Source organism: Chelonoidis abingdonii, chromosome 3 (assembly GCF_003597395.2).
Source record: "Chelonoidis abingdonii isolate Lonesome George chromosome 3, CheloAbing_2.0, whole genome shotgun sequence".
Taxonomy (NCBI): Eukaryota; Metazoa; Chordata; order Testudines; family Testudinidae; genus Chelonoidis; species Chelonoidis abingdonii.
The window spans coordinates 67763333-67789718 of NC_133771.1; the positions used below are offsets into that span (position 1 = coordinate 67763333).

The 26386-nt window shown below is 42.2% G+C and overlaps 1 protein-coding gene and 1 long non-coding RNA gene across 2 annotated transcripts in view; one reads left to right on the forward strand and one right to left on the reverse strand.

Moving 5' to 3' along the window:
* The window catches only part of LOC142046563 (uncharacterized), a 133536-nt gene that overhangs the window by 85753 nt on the left and 21397 nt on the right, over nt 1-26386 (forward strand). The window lies entirely within an intron of this gene.
* Nucleotides 1-26386, reverse strand: part of SNAP91 (synaptosome associated protein 91) — a 166022-nt gene that overhangs the window by 4064 nt on the left and 135572 nt on the right. The window contains exons 23-29 of the mRNA XM_032806065.2: nt 18449-18586; nt 16642-16782; nt 13928-13958; nt 12241-12352; nt 8647-8730; nt 8460-8564; nt 666-767 (exon numbers count right to left, since the gene is read on the reverse strand). Of these exons, the coding sequence (XP_032661956.1) occupies nt 675-767; nt 8460-8564; nt 8647-8730; nt 12241-12352; nt 13928-13958; nt 16642-16782; nt 18449-18586 (704 nt within the window). The 3' untranslated portion in view covers nt 666-674. The remainder of the gene's footprint in view (nt 1-665; nt 768-8459; nt 8565-8646; nt 8731-12240; nt 12353-13927; nt 13959-16641; nt 16783-18448; nt 18587-26386) is intronic.

A 26386-nucleotide genomic window follows, 5' to 3' on the forward strand; every position in this document is an offset into this window, starting at 1 on the left:
CAAATTAAATTTCTCCCACCAGATTAGGATTACAGTGTAGGACTGGTCACAAGAATTAATGTGAAGAGGAGAGTTATTAAACAAATTTACTACAACGGCAGCATAAAGAAACAAGATTGCTTCTGGCAAAGTAACCTCTCTTTCAGTTTTGCCCCAGTGTTCTAGTCCACCGCTAACAGCCTTCATAATCAAATGAAGGCAGAGTGGATAGACAAAAGAACGCTGCAAACTCAAATGATGTAAATGAAGACTGGCTGGAACAGAGAACCAAAATGATACAACAATGAACTTTAAAAACCCACATGTGCACTGCTTTTGTTCAATTTATAGAGTATGAGATTACAGTTTAAGAAAATATTTTCTTAGCAAATTAAGGCACATATTGTGAATCAATATACTGTTACCAATTTATTCTGTTTGTTAAACAGAATGGCATGGAGAAGTAGTTATGATTTAAACTTACCTCACATCCTGAAAAAAAAACTTTTAAAAGGGCTTTAACTTGATTGCTTTAACTTGTACCTCCTGGATCTCATTCACAGTTGTATTTTTCTACAAATAGTTGCAGGTTCTTACTCAAACTTAAATGGAGTGGTACGTTGGTAGTAACGTTTTATATGTTGTACTAGTTAACCCGGGTAAGTTCAAAGTCAGTCACAGAATACCTTAATTGTTTACAAGAAATCCTTGATGTTAAGATCTGCTAATGGGTCCTTTGTTGGAGGTTTCTTGGGACTCTGAGTGGCAGGTGTAGGGCTTGGAGACAGCTGGCAGAACAGAAACCAGCCAAGGAAAGCAGAAAAAGAAAGGAGACAGATGCACAAGCATTAGACAGATTCTACACAACAAGCACATTACAAAACATGCAAAAAGTTAGAGTTCTTGATTTATGGGCTTAACAGTATCATCCTTTCTGTCATCTCTTGTTTGACTCCAGTGTTTAATTTCAAAATACAGTTAATATGAAGTTGACAGTGCTTAGCAGACATTTTAATTCAAGACAAAACAAGGTGTCCTGCTTTTCTAAGTAAGCCTACTAGTCATATTTGGCAGCAGTGAATATTATGCTTGTAGTAAGATGAGGCCATGAAACAAACTCTTATCAGAGGCCCAGTATGAGGCCTAAGGCATGAACTAAGGTAATGGTCAAGACTTTGCTAACATAAAGCAAAGTTAAGCTGTGAGCCAGAGGCAGCCCCTGCTCATAGAAACTGGCAAGGAAAGGGCTGATGCTGCAAAAAGAGACATCCCTAAAAGGTACTGGACACCAGATATCAGAACATTTGCATACTTGTACATTCCACACAGATATCAAGGAACAAGCTGACCCACCCCAATGACAGGGCCAAAAGGGTAATATGATGGATAGAGTTGTTTTGTTCGAACCAACAAGTACAAGGTGAGAGGCGGCACCTTACCTCGTAGTGGGATTGTAACTTGCTACGTAGAGGGGTTGTACTCAATACATACGTCAGGAGTGATGTATAACTTGTTTGTAGCTGTGTATAAGAATGCACCCTTGAGTGGATATCTTTGTCTGGCCTATGAGGCAGTGGAAGGTCCCACCACTGACTGAGTTGGTCCATTGTCAAGAAGCACATATGTACTAGCTAGCAGCACCTTAGCAGCACCTTGGATATCTAATCCAGGGAGCTGGAGACTGTTTCTTTGACAATAAACCAGGCCCAGATGCCTTTGTACCTTACAAGAGTCTGTGGTCATTGGGAGTTCTCTCAGGGTCTGCTGTGTCAGCTATCTGCAGCACACAGAGGGAACACGCACACCGTCGACTGATATCAACATTGAACACAGCACAGCACCACACTGGTAGCGTCTGATGACACTGCTCAGTGTACTCATTAAATGATAAGGGAGTTTAGAGAGCATGTCAATGCCTAATACACTTGCCCAAGCAGATTAGAATTTCTCTAACTAAATAGCTGAGAATTGTTCGGAGCACTAACCTGGTAAGAAAGCAACTGAATTAATATTTTGTGGCCACAGTTTAACATCAATATATGGAATACACAACATATTTTTGCAGAATAACTTAGTGTTCACTGGCATAAAGCAATCTACAGTCAAAAGGAAAAGCCAAACATATAGTAGGCCAAGCTACAGTATACACAATATTAAACACATAAAACTACATCAAAAGAACATGATTAAAGTTGCAAAGATAAGCACTCAAAAGTTAGGAAATACGAGAATTAAGGTTCCACAGACAACCTTAATTTTAGCTCCCTTAGACTGGATCATAATGCATATGCATGGGGTGTATGGGGTTGTCAGGGAGGGTAGTACCTCTGATGGGGGAGCAGTCATACTCCTAGGAGAAGCTCATCTACTTTGATCCCCACTTGACAACCAGCTCTCACCTGTGGCTCCAAGTAGCTGTCAGCATGCGACAGCGGCCACACCCCAGAAACCGTCTCGACTGGTGGGCTAAACCAGGTGAGGGTAGCCGATGAGTCTGAGACCCTCGGTGAGTTAGGGCCTGTCTACCCATTGCATGCGAAGGCTGGATCCGGCTGACTGAGGAAACCTGGTTCAACAGTCAGGAAGGCGGTGACAGCAAGCGTTGTGGAATGCTCAAGAGCACGACAAGACACGTGTCCTCGTCATCCACTGTGCCTTGCCCTATCTCCAGCTGTCTCAACTCTTGTCCTGCCACTGGATACAGATAGGAACTGGGGGTAGAAAGAGGCTGACGTCGCGCAACTCTCCCTCACTTTAATCCAATTCACGCGCAAGTCTCAACATCATATCATATCAAATCATATCAAGTCCCGTGGCGATGGGCGAGCGACGAAGCAGCAGGTGTGGATACACTGGGAGCTGTAGCCGCGGACCTGCACACAGGTGGCTCAGGTATAATGGCCCTTCCTCACTGACCGAAGCAGCAGTGGAGCTCAGCGTCTTCTTGAGCGACTGAGCAGCCCTATTCACCTCCATAGAATGAGGAGGGGGCTAGAAAAGGTGCCCTAAACATTGTCTGCTTCACCTTACCCTGGCCAGCATCTGCGGGGATCCCATAAAAGCGGTCAAACAAAAACAAAAAACAGAGTGACACTGATCACCATTGGCACATGGAATGTGTGCACACTACTGGACAACATCACGGCAGACAGACCGGAGATAAGAACAGCACTTGTTGCCAGAAAGCTTACACACTACAACATTGACATTGCAGCCCTTAGCGAAACTCGCCTCGCTAATGAAGGACAGCTGTCTGAGTCAGGCGGAGACTATACATTCTTTTGGAGTGGCCACAGCAGTGATGAGCGTCGCGAATCTGGAGTTGGCTTCGCCATCAAGAATCATCTTGTTCGGAAACTTGCCAGTCCTCCCAAGGGTGTGAATGACCGACTCATGACAATGCAGCTTCCACTTCAAAAAGGAAAACAAGCTACTTTGATCAGCACATATGCTCCCATAATGACCAACCCAGAGGATGTGAAGGATAAATTCTACAAAGAACTAGATGCTCTGCTATCATCAGTGCACCGCACAGACAAGCTGATCCTGCCTGGCGATTTTAACGCAAGAGTTGGATACGATGCCGCAGCCTGGGAAGGAGTCATCAGGAAAAATGGAGTGGGAAAGTGTAACAGCAATGGCCTGTTACTGCTGAAAACTTGTGCAGCACATGACCTTCTGATCACCAATATGGTCTTCCACCTCCCTACCCATAACAGGACTTCGTGGATGCATCCCTGTTCCAAGCACTGACATCTGATCGACTATATCATCATCAGGAGAAGGGACGGACAAGATGTCAGGGTTACAAAAGCTATGTGCAGCGCTGACTGTTGGACGGATCACAGGCTCATAGTATCCAAAGTGAAGCTCCGTATCATGCCGAAGAGACAACCACAAGGCTGTAAGGCTCTCAAAAGGATCAACGTGTCAAAAGCTGAAGAACAGCCGCATCACTGAAAATCTAGCGGAAGACCTAGAGAATGAGCTTGCTGATCTTTGTATTGAGGATGACGCTGAGAAAGACTGGGACTGATTCTGCAACACCATCCATACCTTTGGTGCAGCTGTATTGGGGCCCTCCACACGCAGGCAGCAAGACTGGTTTGACGAAAATGATGCAGAAATCCAGGCCTTACTTGCTGAGAAGCACCGCCTGCATTGTGCATATCAGAACTACCTACCCTCAGTGGCAAAGACGACCGACTTTATCAACGCTCGCAGAGCAGTACAGAACTGACTGCGTAAAATGTGGGACTTGTAGCTGAGCGCCAAAGCAGATTAAATACAAGCATATGAGGACAGGAACGACTATAAGCAGTTCTATGAAGCCCTCAACACACTCTATGGTCCACAGTCTTCTGGGAGCTTTCCCCTCCTGAACTCTGATGGCACTGTGCTCCTTACAGAGAAGACTCTGATTCTCCAGAGATGGGCTGAACATTTTGAAGCAGTTCTCAACTGTCCCTCAGTCATCAATGATGAGGCCATTGACAAGATGCCCCAGGTTGCAGTCAATGACTCCATGGATGCTTCACTAGAAAAGGGCAAAAGTGAAGAAAGCCATCAACCAGCTGTCAAGTGGCAAAGCCCCAGGGTCAGATGCCATACCAGCAGCGGTGTACAAAGTCGGTGGACCTGTGCTGCTACGGAAACTCACTGAGCTGTTTCAGTCCTTCTGGAAGCAGGGATCCATTCCACAGAAATTTAGAGACGCGTCCGTCGTGCACCTCTATAAGAGGAAGGGCAATTGCCAGATATGCGACAATCACCATAGAATCTCGCTGCTCTCTACAGCAGGGAAAGTTCTTGCACGGGTTATGTTGAACTGATTGATCACTCACCTGGAGCAGCATTTACTGCCAGAATCACAGTGTGGCTTCTGCAAGGGACGTGGGACTATTGACATGATCTTCGCTGTGTGTCAGCTACAGGAGAAATGTCAAGAGCAGAACTGTGACCTCTACACAACTTTTGTGGACCTCACGAACCATTCGACTCTGTCAGTCGCCAGGGCCTGTGGAGGATCATGTCGAAATTCAGCTGTCCAGACAGATTCATACAAATGGTATGTCAATTTCATCACAGTATGATGGCTCGTGTCCTGGGTGACGGTGAAACATCTGAGGCCTTCCCAGTCACCAACGGCATCAAGCAAGGGTGTGTTTTAGCATCCACTTTGTTCAGCATGATATTCTCTGCCACTCTGACTGATGCCTTTCAAACACTGCACTGAAGGAGTAGGCCTGAAGTACAGAACTGACGGGAAACTTATTCAATCTGAGGCGACAGCATGCCATCACCAAGGTGAAGGAAACTGTACTTGGAGACTTTCTCTTTGCCGATGATTGTGCTCTGAATGCTAGTACAGAGCCAGAAATGTAAGCCAGTATGGACAAGTTTTCATCTGCATGCAACAACTTCTGTCTCACCATTAACATCAAGTAGACTGAGGTCATGCACCAGCCAGCTCCCCACACTCCATACTCAGAACCGTCCATCACTGTAAATGGACAGAGACTTCAGGCAGTGGACCACTTCATGTACCTGGGCAGTACCCTTTCTCAAGCAGTGTCAATTGATGATGAAGTGAACTGTAGAATTGCTAAAGCCAGCTCTGCATTTCGTTGATTGCGCTCCAACGTCTGGGAATGTCGAGGGATCAGCCTACCAATGAAGCTGAAGGTCTACTGAGCAGTGGTGCTTCCAACTCTGCTGTATGCCTGTGAGACGTGGACTGTCTATCGGAGTCATGCACGAAGGCTCAAATCACTTCCACATTTCCTGTCGGCGAAAGCTTCTAAAAATCAGATGGCAGGACAATGCCCGATGTTGTAAGTCCTTACCAGAGCCAGTCTGCTGTCAGTTCACACACTGCTGATGAGAGCCCAGAACAGATGGGCCGGAGATGTTGTGAGAATGTCAGATGAGCGCATTCCTAAACATCTCTTCTACAGGGAACTCACCCAGGGAAAGCGCTCCCATGGAGGACAAAAGAAGTGGTTCAAGGACACGCTGAAGACCTCTCTGAAGTCCCTCGAGATCAACACCACCACATGGGAAACCCTCGCACTGAACCGTCCAGCATGGCACAGCCTCATTCACACAGACAGTAATACCTCTGAGGCAAGGCGTACTGCTGAGGCTGAAAGAAAGCATGAGATGCCCAAAGTCCACAGCTGTCCGCACATCAACGACAGTGCCATCACGTCTGCCCGACGTGTGATAGGACGTTCCACGCCCGAATCGGACTGATCAGTCATCTTCGGACGCAAAGAGCCCGGTCATCCAACAAATGAGCTGTTGAGGTCTCAACAACAATGGATGAACATCAATGCATATGCACAATTACTTGATCCCATATTATGTTTTCCACAGGACCTTTACGTCATTCAATGCACAGGATGGACAATGCTCATTTAATGAGCTGCTATTCAATATTTTGCTTTTTCCTCACTTCTCAAAGTATGGCCCATGCCTTGTTTATGGCACACTATTTCAAACCCCGATTCTGAAGACAGAATTAATTTCCTTACAGGCTTGTATTTATAGTGCTCAGTGTAGTTTGTGGGTGCTTCTAGCATTCATGAATTTATTTTTAAACACTATTATGCGGTGAGGAGGGGTTCTCTCCATTCTACAGTTCAGGAACTGAGGGACACAGAGATTAAGGTCCAAAGTTTCCATTAATTTTGGTTGCCCAACTTGACACCCCTAGGACCGGATTTTTCAGAGTATTTTGCAGTGTATAGCGCTTTATATGCTCCATCGTAAGTGTAATTGAAGTCAGTGGAAGCAGTGCTTTGCTCAGCACTTCTGCAAATCAGACCCCAGGGTGCCAAGTCAGGCACTCAGTAAATGAAGAGCACACAATTAATGTGACCACCTGAGAGAAGTTTCGTTTAAGTGGACTTGCTATGCATCCCATAGGAACTCTATGGCAGAGGCAGAGATAGAAACCAATTTCCCAAAGCAGCATTCAACTGCCTTGACCATGAGACTTTCCTTTCTCTTCCTGCAGTCCCCTACCTCATTCATTACACATTCTCCAGCTTTAGCAACAAATGAAGCAGGTATCCTACAGCCAACAGCATTCCCTCCCTACATAACCCTTATTCATCCCCAGAGAAAGTCCATCCTGTATCCTGAATGAGATAGGATCATGTGGAATTTTTCAGTATTTTTTCAAATGTTTCTAACTTGGCCAAATTTGGGTACATTTTCACAGGGACATCAGAAGACACATCCCTTACAAAGGCCATCCCTCTTGCACAATTTCTCAAATCTCTGTTTCAAAGTGGGAGTGGAGGGGGAAGAGGGAGCCAGGACTTATCAAGGAAATGATTGCCAAAATTTAACATTAGTGAAAAACATTTTTCACTAGTCTTATTCTTGGCAATGACTGAACTGTTTTAGCAGAAGCTTCCCAAAACATTTCAACTGGAAGACAACATCCAGCATGGTAAATTTCACTTCAAAACAATTAAAGTTCGGCAAAAAAAGTTATAAGCAACCAAAAACAGGAAGTGTCAGACTATTGTATTTGGTAGTGCTACCAGTCTCACTTATAGTACACGTATTTCTTTGTCTCTCGTGTACCATATACTCTTCCTTTGAATTATACCCGAAGTACAATGTAACCTGACTGAGCGAATATCCAAGGTCATATCTTTAACAGAATACTTCTTATGGATGTCTCACAACCGTCACTGTAGGTGGTCTGTAGTGTCATTACACTACTTTTTTATACAAAGCAATACAGCCACAACTGATATATTTTAAAACACCACAACAACATTGGTAATAATCTGTGATACTTCACACCTGCATTTCCCAACCAGCATCGGGGCCCCTTTGTGCTAGACACTGTATATAAAGAAAGAAATATAGGATTCCAGCTAGGGCCTGCTGTTCCTAAATGACAGTGTGTCCAAAGCAGGCAAGGAACGGGATTGATGCAGAGCATTTTAGAGCAAGAGCATCTCAAGTTATTCTCTAGCAAATGCTTCCGATAACACTACTCTCTCTGTCTGGCAGTGACTCACCTATCCCCAACCTGTTTAAGTGAGATACACCGAAATAGGAAGCCTTTAAGGGAAGGTGTAATACTTGGATGGGGGAGCCTTTACAAATCCATCTCTTCATTCTCACTGAAGATAGCTCAATGCCCAACTTTTCTGTTTGGGCAAAGAAAAGAGTATCATGCATATAAAGGGACATTTTTATGTGATTTATTCTCATAAGGCTATATACACTTCAGTGGCGTTAAAAGCCAGCACAATCAAGTTCCCCTTTATCATATACTCAGAGCTGTATATAGATAACATTTAAAACCAAGTTTCCAGCCAGGGTTTAGAAGGAGGAAAAGCTTACACAACAAACGGCTGTATAAGTGGCATTGCATTCCATGCCCCCAAAACCCTATTTCTACTTTAAAAAACTTACATTTAATTATTTTAAATATATAAACAGAGACTTACTTGTGCACCAGGTCCAGATGCAACTCCGAATGGTGGCCTCATCATAGGTTGTCCATACATAACTGGCGGCTGAGGCATCATGGATACACTTGGTCCAGAAGGAGGCTGCAAAATTAAGAAGTTAAAAAGATATAAGGTTGCTAAAATTGATTAGGAAGAGTTATTTATGAAGAAAAATATCACTCACCATTCCAAATCCTGATCCTGGCTGTGCAACTGGGGGGACACCTGAGGCAGGAGGAATACCACTTGCTGGAGGCACAGTTCCAGTCTAAAATTTAAAAAAAACACAAACACAGAGATGGGAATTCCTATAAATCCAACTGCAATTACATAGAATCAAAGTGGGGAAAAGTCTTATTGTATTTCAAGATAAAAAAACGTGAGAACTATTGTACTACATATTAGGTAACAGAGGTTGCCCAAATTGCACAGCAGCCCACCTCTAAGGCAATTTAGCCATTTTAATTCTCAAAACAGTGAGAACTGCTCATCTGAAACTTCAAAATTTGGTTTCTAGAGAAGTATCTAGAAAGTATATGTACATCAATGATATTAAACTTTAGAGATATTTACGTCTTACTAGGATTTGCATGGTACGTTCTGCTCTACAGATAGAATTCTTAATTCTGAAAACAGCTTCAATATATTATCCATGCCTCAATCTAATACAATTAGAAAATGACTGCAAGGGAAATCTTCTGTACAGAACTGCAACAATACTTCCCATTTATCTTCTTCCTACCCAATAACACCTTTTCAAATATGTTAAGGGCTGTTATAAAGAGGATAGTGATCAATTGTCCTCAATGTCCACTGAAGGTAGGACAAGTAACAGGCTTAAATCTGCAGCAAGGAAGATTTAGGTCATATATTAAGAAAGGCTTTCTAACTGTAAGGATAGATAAGTGCTTGGACAGGCTTCCAAGGGTAGTTGTGGAATCCCTATCGTTGGGCATTTAAGAACAAGTTAGGCAAACACTTGTGAGGGATGGTTTAACCATACTTGTCCTTGCCTCAGCATGGAGGGTGAACCAGATAACCTCTCAAGGTACTGTCCTAACCCACATTTCTATGATGCTACATCAACAACCAATCACAGGTGCTACTCCAAACAAAATGAATTATGAAGACCTTTTAGAACATGTCACACACAATACATCTGGGATTGTTTATCTTGATCCAAGATGAGCAACAAAGCAATCTACAGATCCTGGTCAATTAATTACTGTGATGGATTAGTTTATGTCTGTATGTGTGTCTATCAGTCTGCAACCTCCATTTTCCTTTGTGTACACCATTTTGATTATAAATAGTGCTGCACCTTCACTTTTCCCTTTTAGCCTCTATATTTGAGTGGAATACCCAAGAGAGATGTTGGCACAAAATCTGTGTGCCCACTGGTGGAGAGCTTACCATGGAGAGCTTTTAAGAGTCATTATTAACCTGGATGGTCTTCCATTCAAATGGAAACATCCTAGACCAATGAGCTGGCTGCAGATCAAGGGAGATAGAGTCTCTAGTTTGGGGACCAAACAAATCACCTGACAAGGGACCTGAAGACAAGAGACTTGGGGGAAGAGGTCATTTACCTGATATAGAGGGTTAAAACAAGTATTGCTCTTAGCAGGGGCTCTCTCATCACCCAGGACAAAAAGGTACAGGTGGGAAGGAAGAAAGGAGGGGCCTGAAATTCTGAAAGGACTCCCAGAGTGGTGAGGGCAGGGGAGGAAGGGATTTGCATGCAGCTGTTTCTTTCCATAGATATTTACCCATTGTGCTTTGTCTATGAGTAAAATGTAATTTGTTTAGAAATTCCTTTGTAAGGTCTGACTCTTAGTTAGTTTGCTCTAACTGCTGTAACACTTGCTTTAACTGTCACAGAATCCCTAAAGGGTGAAACAGTAATCTAGTTTCAGTTGAACTCTGAGGAGCATCAAGAATTACTGGGGATGCTTGGTAGAGCTAGCACTAGCTTCAGGGCCAAGGCAGTTGGACTATTGCATATCTTCTCAGGAAGGGGTGTGTGTGTGTGTGTGTGTGCGCGCGCATGTGCACACATGTACTAACTGGCTTCCAAAGAGAGTGAAAAATTCTTCAAAAGCCACCATTGCCATTGAAGTATCCTCCTACAATGGTCCAGAGCATAAGTTTGACAAACATTTTCACGAAGTCAGGCTTTTGAATGAATATCAATATGAATACAGGTAGTCTGTTTGAAGACTAGGACCTTTACATAAGTTTTGATGACTAATTTTTGTCTTTTACTGTTATCGTGCAGTGCCACAGGTACCCTCCATTATAGACACTAGACAACAAATAGTAATAATTTAACTTCTTGAATATTTAAGTAAAGTTCAACAGTCCTAGAACTATTAAAGTTCACAAACAGTAGGAATGGACTTTAATTTTTAGAACAATAGCAGCAATAAGAATTATGTAGCTAACATTACTGTGTGAATTTAGTTCTCTCAAAAAAAGTGTCAGATTGATGCCCTGGACAGAGCCAAAGGACAGACTGCATAAGCAGCAGTTGTTCAAGCTTCAATATTGCTCTGCCAATGTATCTCAAAACTAACCTGAAGAGACTTTAAGGGTTTGGGATCTCCATAGTCATTTCTATGTCACTGGTATCCTTGCTGGCAGAGTTTTAATGTTTTTTACAGGCTTTAGACATCAGCGAACTATGAACTCTACCAAAGCCACCCAACTCATTTCATAGAGACCAGTGAATTCCTATCAGATAACTACTTTCAGTTACAACCAGTCTAGTCTGGGTTTGAATGAGTGACTAGAAGTGAAGTTCCACATCTCATTATAAATCTCCAGATGCATGCAGGTCCTCAGTTTTTCAGTATCTGCTGGGAACAAGGATACCCTGAAACAACTGTTTTTAACTTGACTTCTATAAAAACTTATTACCAAGTTGTTTCTCATGAACGTACTACAAAGGCTAGTGGATTAAGTATCTGGTCACAATGACATGTTCTCAGGTATACAAGAACAGCTACTTTAATATATTAGTGACAATTTCCATCTAACTTTGCCTGCACTACAGTTCTTACAGCTGGCTTAAAGAGCAGTTAGTATTTTCCAGTTTAGTTAAAAAACAAAAACCCTTTTGTAAGTAGAATTAGTAGAACTTTACAATGAAATTCATTTACATAATAGAATATTGCCCAACCTTTCTGGTAAGAAAAAAAGAAGTTGAAATAACTTATTCATTGATCAAAATTCCACACCCACATTAAATGGAAGCCAAAACAATGATTGCAAAAAAAAAAAAAAAAAAAAAAAGCCCCCCTTCCCCCTTGCATGAAACATTTTGCTCATAAATTACTAAAAGAAAATACCACCCCCTATTGTCTTGGAAATGACTGACCACTCTTTCTGGCACATATACACAGATCCTGAGCAGGTGTAGGTCAGTGTAGCTCGAATGACATAAATTCCACGATGCTGATTTACATCAGCTAAAGATCTGGCCCAAAGACACTGGTAGTCTCAAATCAACTTTTTCCATCATTAGTCACATTGTCATACAAGATACCACAGTATTTCTCTACATTTAGGGACAATTAAAAGGTATCTCTGATATCACAGCATGTTTAACAGTTGGCTAATGTTGACTAATAGTCACAGTTGTATATACACAGTCCCCCAGAAAACACAGGGAAGAACACCAGTTTATGTACACAGTAGTAATAATTTGTTCCTATTTCATCTTCACTTGAGTGGGTCCTAGACATGAAGTGCTAGGACTAATTACTGAACTACATACCAAGGGACCAGTTGGAGGAACACCAGTTGACCATGTTGCAGGTGCTACTTTTGGTTGCCAGTTAGCTCCTCCTGTTAACTTCTTTTCTCCAGCATTCCACTGAAGATCTCCCCTAATAAGGATTCAAATGCAGAAGCAGAGATAAGGAAGAATAAAGCTGTACACTGAATGTTAAAATTAAGCACTCTGAATATATGTACATTAATTTACTTAAGCACTAAACAAAGCTAGCACGTGCATTAGTTTTTGTTATAGGCAACTGAGAAATCCTGAATGCATTTAGCGTGCATAGGTTGTAAATAAATTTTCTCCAATCTTAGTGGTGGTCATTAGCTATGGCAACTAAATTGCCAAGTTTATGATAGTCTATATTAAAAGATGAAAACAGACTTAATGGTGTAAGCCTTTAAATCTCATTACCAATGAGTAATTAGCAATATGGGAGAAGGCAAAAACGTTGTTTAGTGCTATATTCACATTCATCTGAATGGTATTATAATCTATAGGGGAGGATACAATTTATATCAAGCAAAAAGTGAGGGATTGGCACTGCTTATTCAACTGTTGATAAAGGCATTTCACAGTTAAGAATCTTGTTCAGAAAGCTGCAGCAGAAGAAAAGGACGGCTTTTCCCTTCAGAACAGTCAAGTTGCAGCATACAAGATCTATAAAAAAAATTCATAGGAAAAGGAAGAATTTTTTCACCCCTTCTAGATGCAGAACAACTATTAGTAAGGCGTTGCCCAACACTAGATGTTTTAACAAAAGCCTGCAGAAAAAAAACAAAACAGGATTTGAGGCACATGACAAACTGGTAGCACCTCAAACCTGGACAGCATTGGAATTCTCCACCTTCCAACCCCAAACCAGTTAAAACGGTAAAACTCAAAGTGAAGATTTTGAGAGAGACATGCTCTACAGATGTAAGGCTTGTTTGATGGGACAAGTGGGAAAGAATCCATTGGAAACTTGGGGTGAAATCCTGATCCCACTGAAGTCAACTTGAATTTTGCTTCAGTGGAGGACAGGACTGCACCTTTTGCCAGTAAATTGGGACTGATTTTGTTTTGAAGTGTAACTAAGAAAGTGGGAAAACCAGCTAAGCTAGGAACAAACAAACCAACTAACCAAACCAAACCCTCTCAAAAAAAACCCCAACATGGTGGAAAAGATCCAAAACAATGATCATTAAAGTAATTTTACATTCTCCTTTTCTCAAAGAAAGAAGACCTTAGCCAAATACCATGGATTTCCTCCCCTCTTAGCTCAGTTTAAGTAGAGGTTGAGAACCAGTTCAGTAGTCAGCGGAGTCAAACAATCCCAGAAAATGTATCTAAATATAAAGCTCAGCAAAAAGATAAAAGGAACTGTATAAACTTGGACACTACATCCATTTCAAAACGATATATTTCATGTCGTTTAAGAACCGAAACTTGTCTCTAGTTACCCTGCCATTGGTGTCATTTTACAAACCCATATTTTCTTATTTCTTTAAAAGTATATCTTCCTATTAATGTGGAAACCAACAGACTGTGCCAGAAAGATAGTGAAACTGACTACATTCAAAGCGCTGTCAAATACACCAAACAAAATAGGAAAAAGTTCTCTAATCTTTTAGTTTTATTAATCTTATTACAAGGACCAGCATTTTTAAACAATAAAAAACACCCAAAATTCAGAACTTACTTTTTTGATATGGTGCCAGAAATTCCAAGATCTGAAAATCAGAAATGAAATCAGGATAATAGAGTTACTTGTTTATAAAATTAAGTGAAGGATTCTGTCAAATGCTTTTACTGTAAAAACATCTGTGCACCTGCACAAAACTGATCCAATAGCACTGTTCTAGGAATAGTACTCATTTTTTCTAAAAGCCCTCTAAATGACAGTTAAAAATCTGAAGCTCACCACTTTCATCAGTGATTTCCTTATGACAAACTTGTTCTTCCACGAATTTTTTTTTTTTTTTTTTTTTTTAAGGTATGTTAAAAAAATGTGAGGCCTGAAGAGCCAATCTCATTGTTTCCTTGACTGTGTATGTATGTATGTGTGCAAAATAAAATGTACATATAGTTAACTGATCCAAGTGGCAAGTCTGTTCATCTTTTATATGTCATACTTGTGAGACGTTCCAGGCACCTGGGTGTAGGTGTGCAAACAAGTTGGTCTCTAACAGTATCCTTTCAAATTTTTTTTTGCATTGCACTGCTAGGCTAGGACTTATGTGGGCATCAACTGGCTCTAAGTTTGTAAGCAACAGAGTTCAGTGGACTGGAATTTAAAAGGTTTTGGAATCTCAGTGATCGAGAATTTTTTAAAAATAATATTTTCCTTTTCCTACATAACCAGTAGAGATCCTACAGGTGTATCCCCACTGCCCACAGATACACAGAAGAAACTGAGGATGGAATTTGATTTACAGGATCATTATAAGTTATCATGCATAGAAGAAAAGAAGCCGGCTTTGCTCCTGTTGATCAGTTAACTGTTTTTAGGGCTGACAGAAAAAAATCTGTTTGTAAAGCAAGTACATATTAGATAATGTCACTGAGAAACCTGAAACAGTGCAATTTCTATGGTCTTTTTCAGACTGCAACCACATTTTAAATATGGTTACCCCTTTGCCCAAGCAGTTGGTCAGTATTCAGGGCCTTGTTGGGTTGTTTCCATTAGGAGAAGAGATTGATTATCCAAATTGGGATAATTTGTGTGTGTTTAATTTTGTTTATTTATAAAGAAAATACAAAGTCCTGTTTCCCTGAAAAAGTAGAAATAGTTTTCTTGCTCAGAAATCAAAGTCTGCCTTTTCAGTGAACACTCTGCCCAAAAAAACACTTCCTCCCTGGGCCATACACTGCTGCATCTCCTGTTGTCTGCTGACTTTCTCCTTGGTATTTTTTTCCTTTCCCACAGAGACACAGCTGCAACCATCCAAACTCTTAAATTACATGGCTTTGCCTCTGATCAGGCCTCGCCTTGCTGGCCTGTGCCTTGGGCGGTGGCTTCTATTGTTTCAGCTATCACTAAGCAGCCACTGACTTTTACCAGACCTGACTGATGGCTGTTAGTAACGGCTTCAGCTTAATGTATCTCTCTAGAATGGCAAGTGCTATTTTTTCCATCTGTACTCTAGTCTGTTTCAAGGATCTAAGCTTGAAAACCTGTTTCCAACAGACAAATTTGTAAGCGTCCCTTAGATTATAGAACAGAGGAATTTAGTGTGCTTGAAAACAGCAGCTCTGTGAAGCGTCAAACTTCAACATGAGACGAGGAACTTCCATTCATTGAACTGTGAAAACCTAAGCACCTTGGCCTCCTACAGAGGACCAGGACCGGCGCTAGGGTTTCTGGCGCCCTAGGCGCCGGGACATTTCCCCACCCCGCGCGCGGGTCTCGTGGCTCCGGCGGAGCTGCCGCAGGCATGCCTGCGGCAGGTCCACCGGAGCCGCGTGCTCCTCTGATCTCCTGGGGGTTGTGGCGCGGTGGCGGTGCTGGGCGTTGGGGGGTTGGTGCCTGGCGCGTGGCTTGGTCGTGGCGGCGTGGCGTCCTGAACCCGTAGTGGGCCCTGGGCTGCCGGTCCTTTCTTCGTGGTGGTTGCGCGACGGCCCATCTCCTGGACTCTGTGGTGGACGGGCGATGGGCGTCTGTATTTTTCGTCTGATTGAACCTCGTTAAGTCCGCCCCGTCGTGGGCGGCTGGCTGATGGCGGCGGTTCGCCTGCACCCCCGGTGTAGTGGACGCCCTGGGCTGCGTTGACTTACCCGCGGACACCTTGGTCTGCTGGGCTGCGGGCGGACGGCGCCACTTACCCGGGCTGGGGACACCTTGGGCTGCCGGGCAGGCAGGCAGCTGCTGCCGCCGGCCACTCGCCCCCCCTCCGGCAGCAGCGCTGCAACTTCATTAAAACAATTTGGGGCGGGCCACTTTTTGGCGCCCCCGGCAACCGCCTAGTTGGCCTAAATGGTTGCACCGGTCCTGCAGAGGACTATAGCATAATGCAATGAATCAGAGTATCAGGGTTGGAAGGGACCTCAGGAGATCTAGTCTAACTCCCTTCTCAAACCAGGACCAATCCCCAGGCAGATTTTTGCCCCAAATCCCTAAACGGCCCCCTCAAGGATTGAACTCACAACCCTGGGTTTAGAAGGCCAATGCTCAAATCACTGAGCTATCTTCCCCCCACCCTTTTTTTGACATTTCAAAAGGTATCTATGGCTGCCACAGAGAGGCAGGACTTTTGAGGAGTACAACAGACTGAGCTAAAGTACAAGTGATAGCTATATTTATGTATTCAAAAACAAATATTACCAATAAGGTGAATGAGTTGGGTAGTTAAGATCATAAGTCACTTTAAAAAAAAAAAAAAAAAAAACAACAGCAACAGTAGTTGGGTGACTTACTGCCTACTAAATTTGCGAGAGACGAATCAAGATCACTTCCAAGGCCTTTGCTTGCTGCTGAAGCTGTAGCAGCTGAAGCTGCTACAGACTGGCCAGACGGAATCATAGTTGGCATAAGAAGATCACCTAAACCATCAAACACTAGAATTTAAAGACAACAGTAGATTAGGATAGTAACCTTTACAGTAATATTTCTTTAAGTAACACCACTGCACAGAACCTTTAGTATTACTCAACAAATGATCACAGCACAGACAATCACTACACCGGTACTACTAATATATAATTTCACATGAAAGAATGCCGACACGGCATGCATGATATTTTACTAACACACTGAAATGTAGAATTACCCTGAAATAAAAATATACTAATGAAGACTGGAACAATAAATGCCTAAATGGTTGCAAATGCATCCTTAAACCTGGTAACAAACTTAAAAATCCCAGAGCATTGTAAACATGTATACACAGAAAGGCAAAGAGGTTTAGAAAAGCTATGTAAAAATAATTTTTTTTTTTATAGATGTACAAGTTACTGCAGTAGGAGAGCCAGGAAGATAGAGGATTTTAAAATGTTTTAACTGATAACAGGTTTCTCCAACATAACAATTAAAGGGATCAACAGGGATGTAACTGGTACTCTCAGGAGCGGCGCCAGGGTTTCTGACGCCCTAGGCGGACGGCCGTTTCGCTGCCCTCCCGCGGCTCCAGTGGAGCTGCCACAGTCATGCCGATGGGCGGTCCGCTGGTCTAAAGGCTCCGGTGGACCTGCCGCAGGCATGACTGGTAGGTCCGCCGGAGCCTTTAGACCAGTGCACCGTCCACCGGAGCTGCCACAGCAGCGGACTGTCCGCCAGCACAACTGCGATAGGTCCCCTGGAGCCGCCCTCCCCCCCCCGGCAAAATAGCGCCCCCCAAAAATTCTCTTGCCCTAGGCCGTTTGGTGGTAACGCCGGCCCTGGATACTCTTCATCCACACTGACTGATATAACTTCCCCAGAGCAGATGTCAGCTTCAGGAGTCAGGTTTACATATCAAAACTCAAACTGCTTCTCTATTGCCTGGTTAGCCCATTATTATTTTTTAATAACCTATATTACTTTATTCCACCACAGTAAATATTCTGATCCACATTTGATGTGCATGCTAATATTATTTCAACAGGCAAGTATAGCATATTATGCACTGGCAAGCAATCAAATAATCAAGCAGCATTACTACTCAGATTTCTCTCTTACTCATTTAGTTGCAGAACTCACCAATTGTTAATGTGTAGCAAGGACCCAGCATGGAAAGTGTAGAATGGAAGAGATACAAACAAAGCGACAGCAGTGATGAAAGATTAAGCTTTATGTCAAGCAAAGAACTCTATCTTGATCTCAGTTTTGTGTAACTCTGGGTGCCATGCAAGCTTAAGGGCTTCAGCAACAGCAGCGAGATCACATGCCTATACACTGAATATACAGTACCAAGTGTTTGTATTTTTCCTCTGATAACTCCCAACAGTCATGCAGAGAAGCACGTGCAAAGAGATGACATACACACTTCTATTTGCCTTCTGCTAAAAATTGGGAGAAGATAATGGAAACAAGGAAAGATTTCCTAGAATTATCCCCACTGCTGGTGAACACTTATGGTACTAACTGGTGTTTTCTCTTTCAACTGAATAAGTGATAGGAAACATTGATACCCATGAGAATTATTTTCATATCCCGTGTATTAAGAGCAGTAACAATTGTATTATTTATGTTAGTGTTGAATGAACACATTTGTTCTGAAGATACACAGGGAAACCCTTCCCTCACCTGATGGATCAAATGAGCTGCCAGCAGTTGATGGTGATGTTCCAAAAGCTGCTTCAAAGTTGGGCTGTAATAAGGTGGTATGAGCTGGAGTAACTGGGGATGGTGATGGAGAGGGAGCAATGAAAGAACCTCCAAAGCCTTTAAAAAAAGTTATATTAAAAAAGATCAGATGCACCCAGATGGAATCACAAAATAAAAGCTTTGACATACTTACTGTTCTTAAAGTCATAACATAATAGTTACTCTATCATTATGCTTTCCGATAGCTAATAAGTATCCCTTGATGTAACGTCAAGTATTCTAATAAAAATCACTCTAAAACCAGCTAAAGGAAGATGTACTGTAAGTGGCAAGTTCTGGGTTGCTAAAATCCTAAGACTGCATCGTAAACCTAATTTGTAACTTCACCCACAAATGAAATGCAGTCACCTCTGGGGTAGAGCACAGCAGTTTAATAGCACATTCAGTGCACAATGTAAGACAGACATTAAATACACCTTACCCAATTATAATAAGGGTAATCGATAAGTAGGCAGAATGCAGTTACTGGGATTTGGTCAGGATACTGGGGTTAGCTCTTAAGGAAAGTGTACAATGAGTTTTCCTAATGACCCTGACTTCAGTAGCCAAGAATGCCAACAGTACCTCTTAATCTCATATTGGTTAAATACTGGCTGCCTATTGACTCACCAACCAACCAAATGAATCACCATCATTAGTTCCTACAGCACATGGGACTCCTTTGCACCTCTCCCAAGTTCTTATCTAACCTGACCCTCAATTTCATTGATTCTATTAATGGTACCACTATCCTTTATATATATCTGGGCTTTTAAGTTGTCTCCAACTATAATTTTAGATTTTTAAAGTACTATAACATATTATAAATAAGAAAAATATGATTTTATAGATTTCTTTCTACACCATTTTCCCCAGACTCCTTGATTTAAATTCTCCTCTTGTTAAAAAACATTACATGTTTTCCCTGAAAAATTAAAATAAAAGCAATAATCCACCACATTTCTCCCCAAAAAGAGTTCTGTGCCAATGTAACATGAGTTGAGTAGTTCTGCCAGCAAGATATGGATCGATAGTTATGGCGTGTTTTTCCAACACCCAAAACACCCAAAAATCTCAATGAAATTAACAGAAGCAGCAAGTGCTTAGCAACTTTGGGAGACCTACTCATAGATTTTAGTCAGTTTTCAAGAATAGTCAGCAACCTGCAATACTGTATTTTCTTGTTGCACTCATTTCAGGTTGTCAGGATTCTGGTTGCATTGGTTGAGGACACAGCATACATTAGGGGTTAGTGATGTCGAAGTACAGGAATGAAAATCAGAACCTTGAACTCATCTTGTGAAAAGAGTGAAGGAGGAACTACAGATCTTAACAGTTTAAGTCAGTCTACACATTATGCCGAATGCTTAAAAATACCAAATCTATTAACATTTTTAAACACATGGCAACTGATACTTTAGGGAGATTATGGCAGATCAAACACTGACATTTTATCCACTTACAAATTGCAATATGTACCTTCAAATGTCAGACTAATGTCATAAGGAAGAAGACAGCCAGACCTGTATGTTTGGAGGAGAACACTGGACACAAGTGTGCTAAAGTTGACTACCTTCAATTTAAATAATTAATACTTTATATTACTGTTTTACAACTTTTGGTGAGTTTTTTTTTATTTTTAACTTTTATCTTACCTTTTTTTTTACATTGTTTCTCATAGCAGTTTAACCCCAAATCAAACTTTTGCCCCAAGCTTTTGAAAAAGCACATCACGTTCCCAAAGAATACTTCATTAGCCCACTATTCTGGGAATAGTAGCTTTGGAATGATCCTGACACCATTTTCTAGAGATTACTGACAAGTGATACAGTAATGTTGATTAACCGCAATCAGTCACTCTCAGCAATCGTGAGATACTGGTAACCTAAAAACATAACCTAAAAGATCCTGACAAGTCACAATGGGTAGCTACTTTTCCTTCCCAAGGTTTTAGGTAAGAATGGTGACAAAGTACTTGCAACTACACCTAGCAGATGCATAACAGCATAATTTGAATTAAACTGAAACAGGTGCAGAGAAGGGCTACTAGTATTATCAGGTGAATGGAGAGTCTATCTTACAGGCGGAGACTAAAAGAACTTAGCTTGTTTAACCTAGAAAAAACAAGGCTGAGAAAGGATAAGACTGCTCTCTACGAATACATCAGAAAGATATGCACCAGAGAGGGAGGAAGAGTTATTTAAGGTGAAGAACAATATTGGCACAAGAACAAAGGGTATAAATAATAATAAATTTAGGCTGGAAAGTAGAAGAGTGTTTCTAATCAGAAGAATGAGGTTTTGGACCAGCCTTACAACAGGAGTTGTGAGGGCAAATGACCTAACTAGTTTTAAGATGGAGCCTGACAAATTTATGACCGGGACTACACGATGAGGTTGTCTGTGATAGCAGGAGACTGGACTCTTTGACCCACAAGGTCTCTTCTAGTTCTATGCGCAGCAAGGATTACCATGCCAGCAGCATGATGTTTCAAGTTTTTTTCAATCACAGAAGACACTATATTCCAGTTATCTCCAGTTAAAGAGGGGCTGGTACATGGCATAACAGCCTGCCTGTTCAAAGTGTATCTAGGAAAGACTGAATCAATGCAAGTTGGATCCTTGATCAAGGTATCTGACCTCTAGTAATTAAGACAGCTGCAGTCTTCGTTATGCTAGACTCATCGACCGTGGACACCTGGCTAATTAGTGCCCTTCCATCTCAAGTTAGCCTGACAATTCCTGGACAAAGCTGAGAGTGACCAGTCCACAGTAGTTAGAGAATTGCAATTAATGTGATCTAGAGCTGCCAAATGCTCTATCTGGGGCCCTGATAAGGTATTTAGGAACTAGACAATTAAGTAGCCCATGTAAATGGCTAAAGAAAATGTCACTTTTCCAGAACCTGCACTGACTTCCCTTTGTTAGCAGAGCCACTTGAGGGTTCTGCTAGGACAAAGACTTGAATTACCTCCATTATCTCAAACTGCCTCTTTTTCCAGGGACCCATACCAGCTGCAATCATCAGACTGACTAAGATTTAGAACCCAGACAAACTTATGAGGGAGTTGAGCCACCTTTATAGCATCCCATAGGCTCTCAAACTTTGTCCTGAAGGACACATGTCGCTTCAGATCCCTCTGCACTTTCACTAAAACTAAGCATTCAAAAACCTTGGAGGACAAGCCTTCAAAGAACTATGAGAAATCAAGAGGATTTCAAATTTAGAACTGGATTAGGCTGCAGGTTATAGATCTGCCATTATCTGAAACAAACAAATGCTTAGCAATATGGTGTTATGGTTTAACAGAGCCTTGTATCTGCCAAATTGTTATTCAAACTGGTATCCGTTTTGGATTTAAAATGCAGAAGAAGCTCTGTAGGCAGGAAAAAAATAGTTTACTTAATAGTAAGTGAGGCTGTTGGAATTTTACCTCTGTTCACAGGCACGTCAACACGTGGATCCAGAAACACTGAAAGAATAAAGCTTAAAGGTACGATCACATACCTCAATGCAGGGTAGGATGGGCAACTGTGGGTTTGATGAGTTCTAACTAAGCCTCAGTTATCCAAAAAACAGGTTCACGTCCTCCATCCTTTACACACTGAAGTCTTGATTTAATACAAAACTTCACCAATTTTTTCAAAACCTCCCCCCAATACAATGGAAAACTGAACATATTTTGAAGACTCCAATTACTAATGAGTATGCAAAATATTCAAGGAATTTCTATATTCCTAGATAGATCACATTTTCATGCTGAAATTGCATTTTTGGGAGTAAAATTGCTTTCAGCCTGAATACACAAGATTGTGATTTGATGTTTTCAAACAGATTAACACTTTTTTTCAAAATTTAACCACATGGAGACTGGTGAAAATTGGTTGCTAAATTTGCTTTAACATTTTCTGCAATTTTACATATTCGTACAAGTAACCAACAACGTTCTCATTCATGAAATTGGCTACAGATACTCCTATAAAATTGTCATTTATGAAACTTAGCAAAAAGAGGGACTCTAAATTAGAAGGCAAGGACTGCTTTTGATGGCTCCTGGTTTATCCGCATACTCAGTCTCGAGAAGCTGTCTTGGAACCAGTAAATGTAATCATTTCTGGAACAGGCACTTTCTATTTCATTACAAGAAAGTAAGTTTTCCACGCGTATGTTTACATGCTGGTGGGAGATGTGTTCTCCTTTGGATTTACCCCAAAAGAAACTCATAGCACTTGCAATATAAAAATTCTCATATCTACTTTTATAGGATAGCTCCCCTATTTAGGACTTATTGTGTGAAGGGGATCATATAAGAACGTGGATGAAGAAAAAAACTAATACTGACCAGCTGAGAAAGATTTAAGCAAACTTACTTTAAAGATGACAGTATGCAAGTATTTAAGGGATGAATATGCCTTAGCAAATAGGGCCAAATAATTAGTTCATAAGTGCTGGAACAGTTTTTATAGTTAGGAGTGCTGAAAGCGATTCAACAAAACTGAAAACTTTGTATATATAATGGAAATCACTTCAAACAGTCTTTTTCAGACTGCAACCATATTTTAAATAAGGTTACCCCCTTGGCTGTACCCCAAGCATCCATGAAGTAGTTACCTGAAAGGCAGCAAGGAAAGATTTTCACATTAATTCTGAATTAAGAGCCCATGTATGAGAGAGGGATTTAAAAGGGGAGAACAGTATTATTAGAAAGACAGCAACATTTTCAATCTGCTAACTCAAGAGAGAAGAGGTAACACTTTTAGTTATTGGACTTGCCAAATTCACTTTCTAGATGAACCAAAGTCACAGTGAGTTAGTGACTATTCTTTGGCCATCTAGAAATATATAAATACAATTCCTGAAACTAGAGGAAAGCTGGCTAGGAACTTTTTCCACCACTGATTTAGTGGCCTTTTTGGTTTGGTGTAGAACAGGTAGCTGTGTTATCTGAGCCAGTATATGGCATCACATCAGGTTTGATAGCATAAAAAGGTAATACTTCTAAGCTGGTCATTGCCTAATGCGAGTCAATAACAAGGGTACTGCTCTCACAGTTGGCACATGGTACACACCAAAGAAGAAAGCCAAATACTTAGTGGTGGAAAAAGGAGGCTGTAGTACATGGATATTTCTGGTTGATATGCATTTATTTTTACTGGAAGAAAAGTAAGTGTCATACTTGTCCCCCAGGAGGAGTAGTGCGTTACATGTACACTTGGCAACGAAGCTTCAAGGAAACAGACTGATATGAGGCAGTCATCTTAAACTTGAAAATCGGCATGACGTCCTCAGTTTTGATTTGGTGCCATACTCCGCACAGTTCAGGTTTTTACAAACCCTTCTGATATGAACAAAGAGTGACAAACACTTTGAACGCTGAGGGTGTTATGCTCCTCCTCTGTAATAGTATCCTTTGTCCCAGATCTTACTGAGGGATACTATGAGTTTACTTTCCACACAGTTTGGATCAAATAAAATCAGAAGAAAATAACTTTTCATCCTACTTTCCATGGAACTTCAAAAACTAAAATTATGCACTGATATTGCAGCCATCACTTAGAGGTTACCTTAATTTATTAGCTATAATCTGCAGCACAAGTAGTACAGTAGGACCACTTTGATCAGTAACCCAAAACAGTGCAATTTTAAGGTATTATAATATAATTCGAGTAGAGATGCCTTTGCAGTAACAGATTTAAATTCAAATGAGTTTATATTGTTTGATTTAAAAGAAGCATAGCAGTACCACATAGAAGTTGCGAGGTTCTGATCACCTCACTAAATCTTCAGTTTATATTAATTTTGAGAGCTGTTCATTTAGATGTTTGCATTGTTTAAAATATTTGTATCATGTTTGACCTTATCCTGATGATGCTGGTTTGGATTCTCTCTCAATGCAAAGTTTTTGGACAGAACTTTGCTAAGTCTAGAACAGTACTGAACATATTTAGCCGAATAGATCATTCTCCCCAAACTGGTAACAGCAGTTATCCTTTGCTTCTCAGTTAGCCAAAATGTAAAATGGAGTAAGTGATGTTTGCAAGGATTAGTTAACATACCTTCAGAGCTTTGAAAAAGGATGTTCTTCGAGATGTGTTGCTTATGTCTATTCCACAGTAAGTGTGCGTGCGCGCCACATCCACTCACCAGTGCCAGAAGTTTTCCCCTCAGCAGTACCCGTAAGGGGAGCGCTGCTGTGACTCCTGGAGTCGCGCTGCTATAGTGCGCTATAAGGGGAACCGCACACTCCCCCCACCCTCAGTTCCTTCTTGCCGGACCAACTCTGACAGTGGGGAAGGAGGGCGGGGTGTGGAATAGACATGAGCAACACGTCTTGAAGAACGCCAGTTATGGAACAGTAACTGTCCTTTCTTCTTTGAGTGCTTGCTCACGTGTATTCCACAGTAGGTGATTACAAGCTGTGTCTGATGGAGGTGGGTAGGAGATCACAGATTACCTGGCTAGAGCACAGCCCTACCAAAAACAGTGTCATCCCTGGTGTGGGAGACGATCGCACAATGCTACATAAATGTGTGTTCTGAGGACCAGGTAGTGGCCCTACAGATGTCCTAGATAGGGACATGGGCCACAAACGCAGCCGACGAGGCCTGAGCCCTTGTCGAGTGAGCCAATAAAATAGGTGGTGCAGGAACCCCTGCTAGGCTGTAGCACGTGTGGATGCATGATGTAATCCATCGGGAAAGCCTCTGGGTGGAGATTGGTTGGCCCCTCATGCACTCAGCCGAAGCAACAAAGAGTTGTGAAGACCTGTGGAACTGCTTAGCCTGATCCAGATAAAAGGCCAGAGCCCTGCACACATTGGAGGTGGCGCTCCTCATTAGAGGTATGCGGCTTTGGGCAGAGGACAGGTAAGATGTCCTGGCTCATGTGAAAGACGGAGACCACCTTGGGGAAGAATGCAGGGTGTGGGCGGAGCTGAACTTTGTCTTTGTGAAAAAGACAGCATACGGTGGGTCGTAGGTCAGGGCCCTGAGCTCCAAGACCCGCTGGGCTGACGTGATGGCCACAAGGAAGGTTACCTTCCAGGAAAGGTCAGACCATGAGCATGTGGCCAGAGGGGTAGAACGGGGACCCCGTAAGGCAGGATAGCATCAAATTTAGATCCCATTGAGGGACAGGGGTCCTAACATAAGGGAAGGATCTATCTAGCCCCTTGAGGAAAGGCCTGGTCATGGCATGGGAGAAAACCGAGTGGATGGAACGCTGAAATAGCTGCCAGGTGCACCCTGACAGAGGAAGGGGCCAGGCCTTGAGTTCTAAGGTGAAGTAGGTACTCAAGGATAAGTTGGAGCAGCGCAGTTGTTGGGGAAACACCCCACTCGCCCACCCACCTGGAGAATCGGGATCACTTTGCCAGGTAGGCTCGGCGTGTAGATGGCCTTCCACTTTTGAGGAGGACATGCCCAACTCCCTCCAAACACATCTAGCCACTGATCAGCCACGCTGTCAGATGGAAGCTGGCCAGATTGGGGCAGAGGAGGCAGTCCTGGTCCTGGGAGAGTAGGTCCAGGTGGAGTGGCAACAGCCAGGGAAGGGCCACGAGTAAGCCTAGGAGAGTGCCATACCAATGCTGTTGGAACCACGCTGGGCCAATCAAAAGGATGTATGCCTTGTCAGTATTTACTTTCTCCAGGACCTTGGCAATGAGGGCAAATGGAGGAAAAGCGTAAAGAAGTTGGTCCAACCATGACAGGAGGAAGATGTCCGAGATTGTGTTCCCTCCCCTGGAGCAGAACCTGTGGCAATGGCGGTTCTGTCGGGTCGCAAACAGGTCTACCTGGGGAGTGCCCCACTTTCTGAAGAGCTGATGAGTGACCTCCAGGTGAAGTGACCACTCGTGCTGGGAAGAGAAAACCTTGC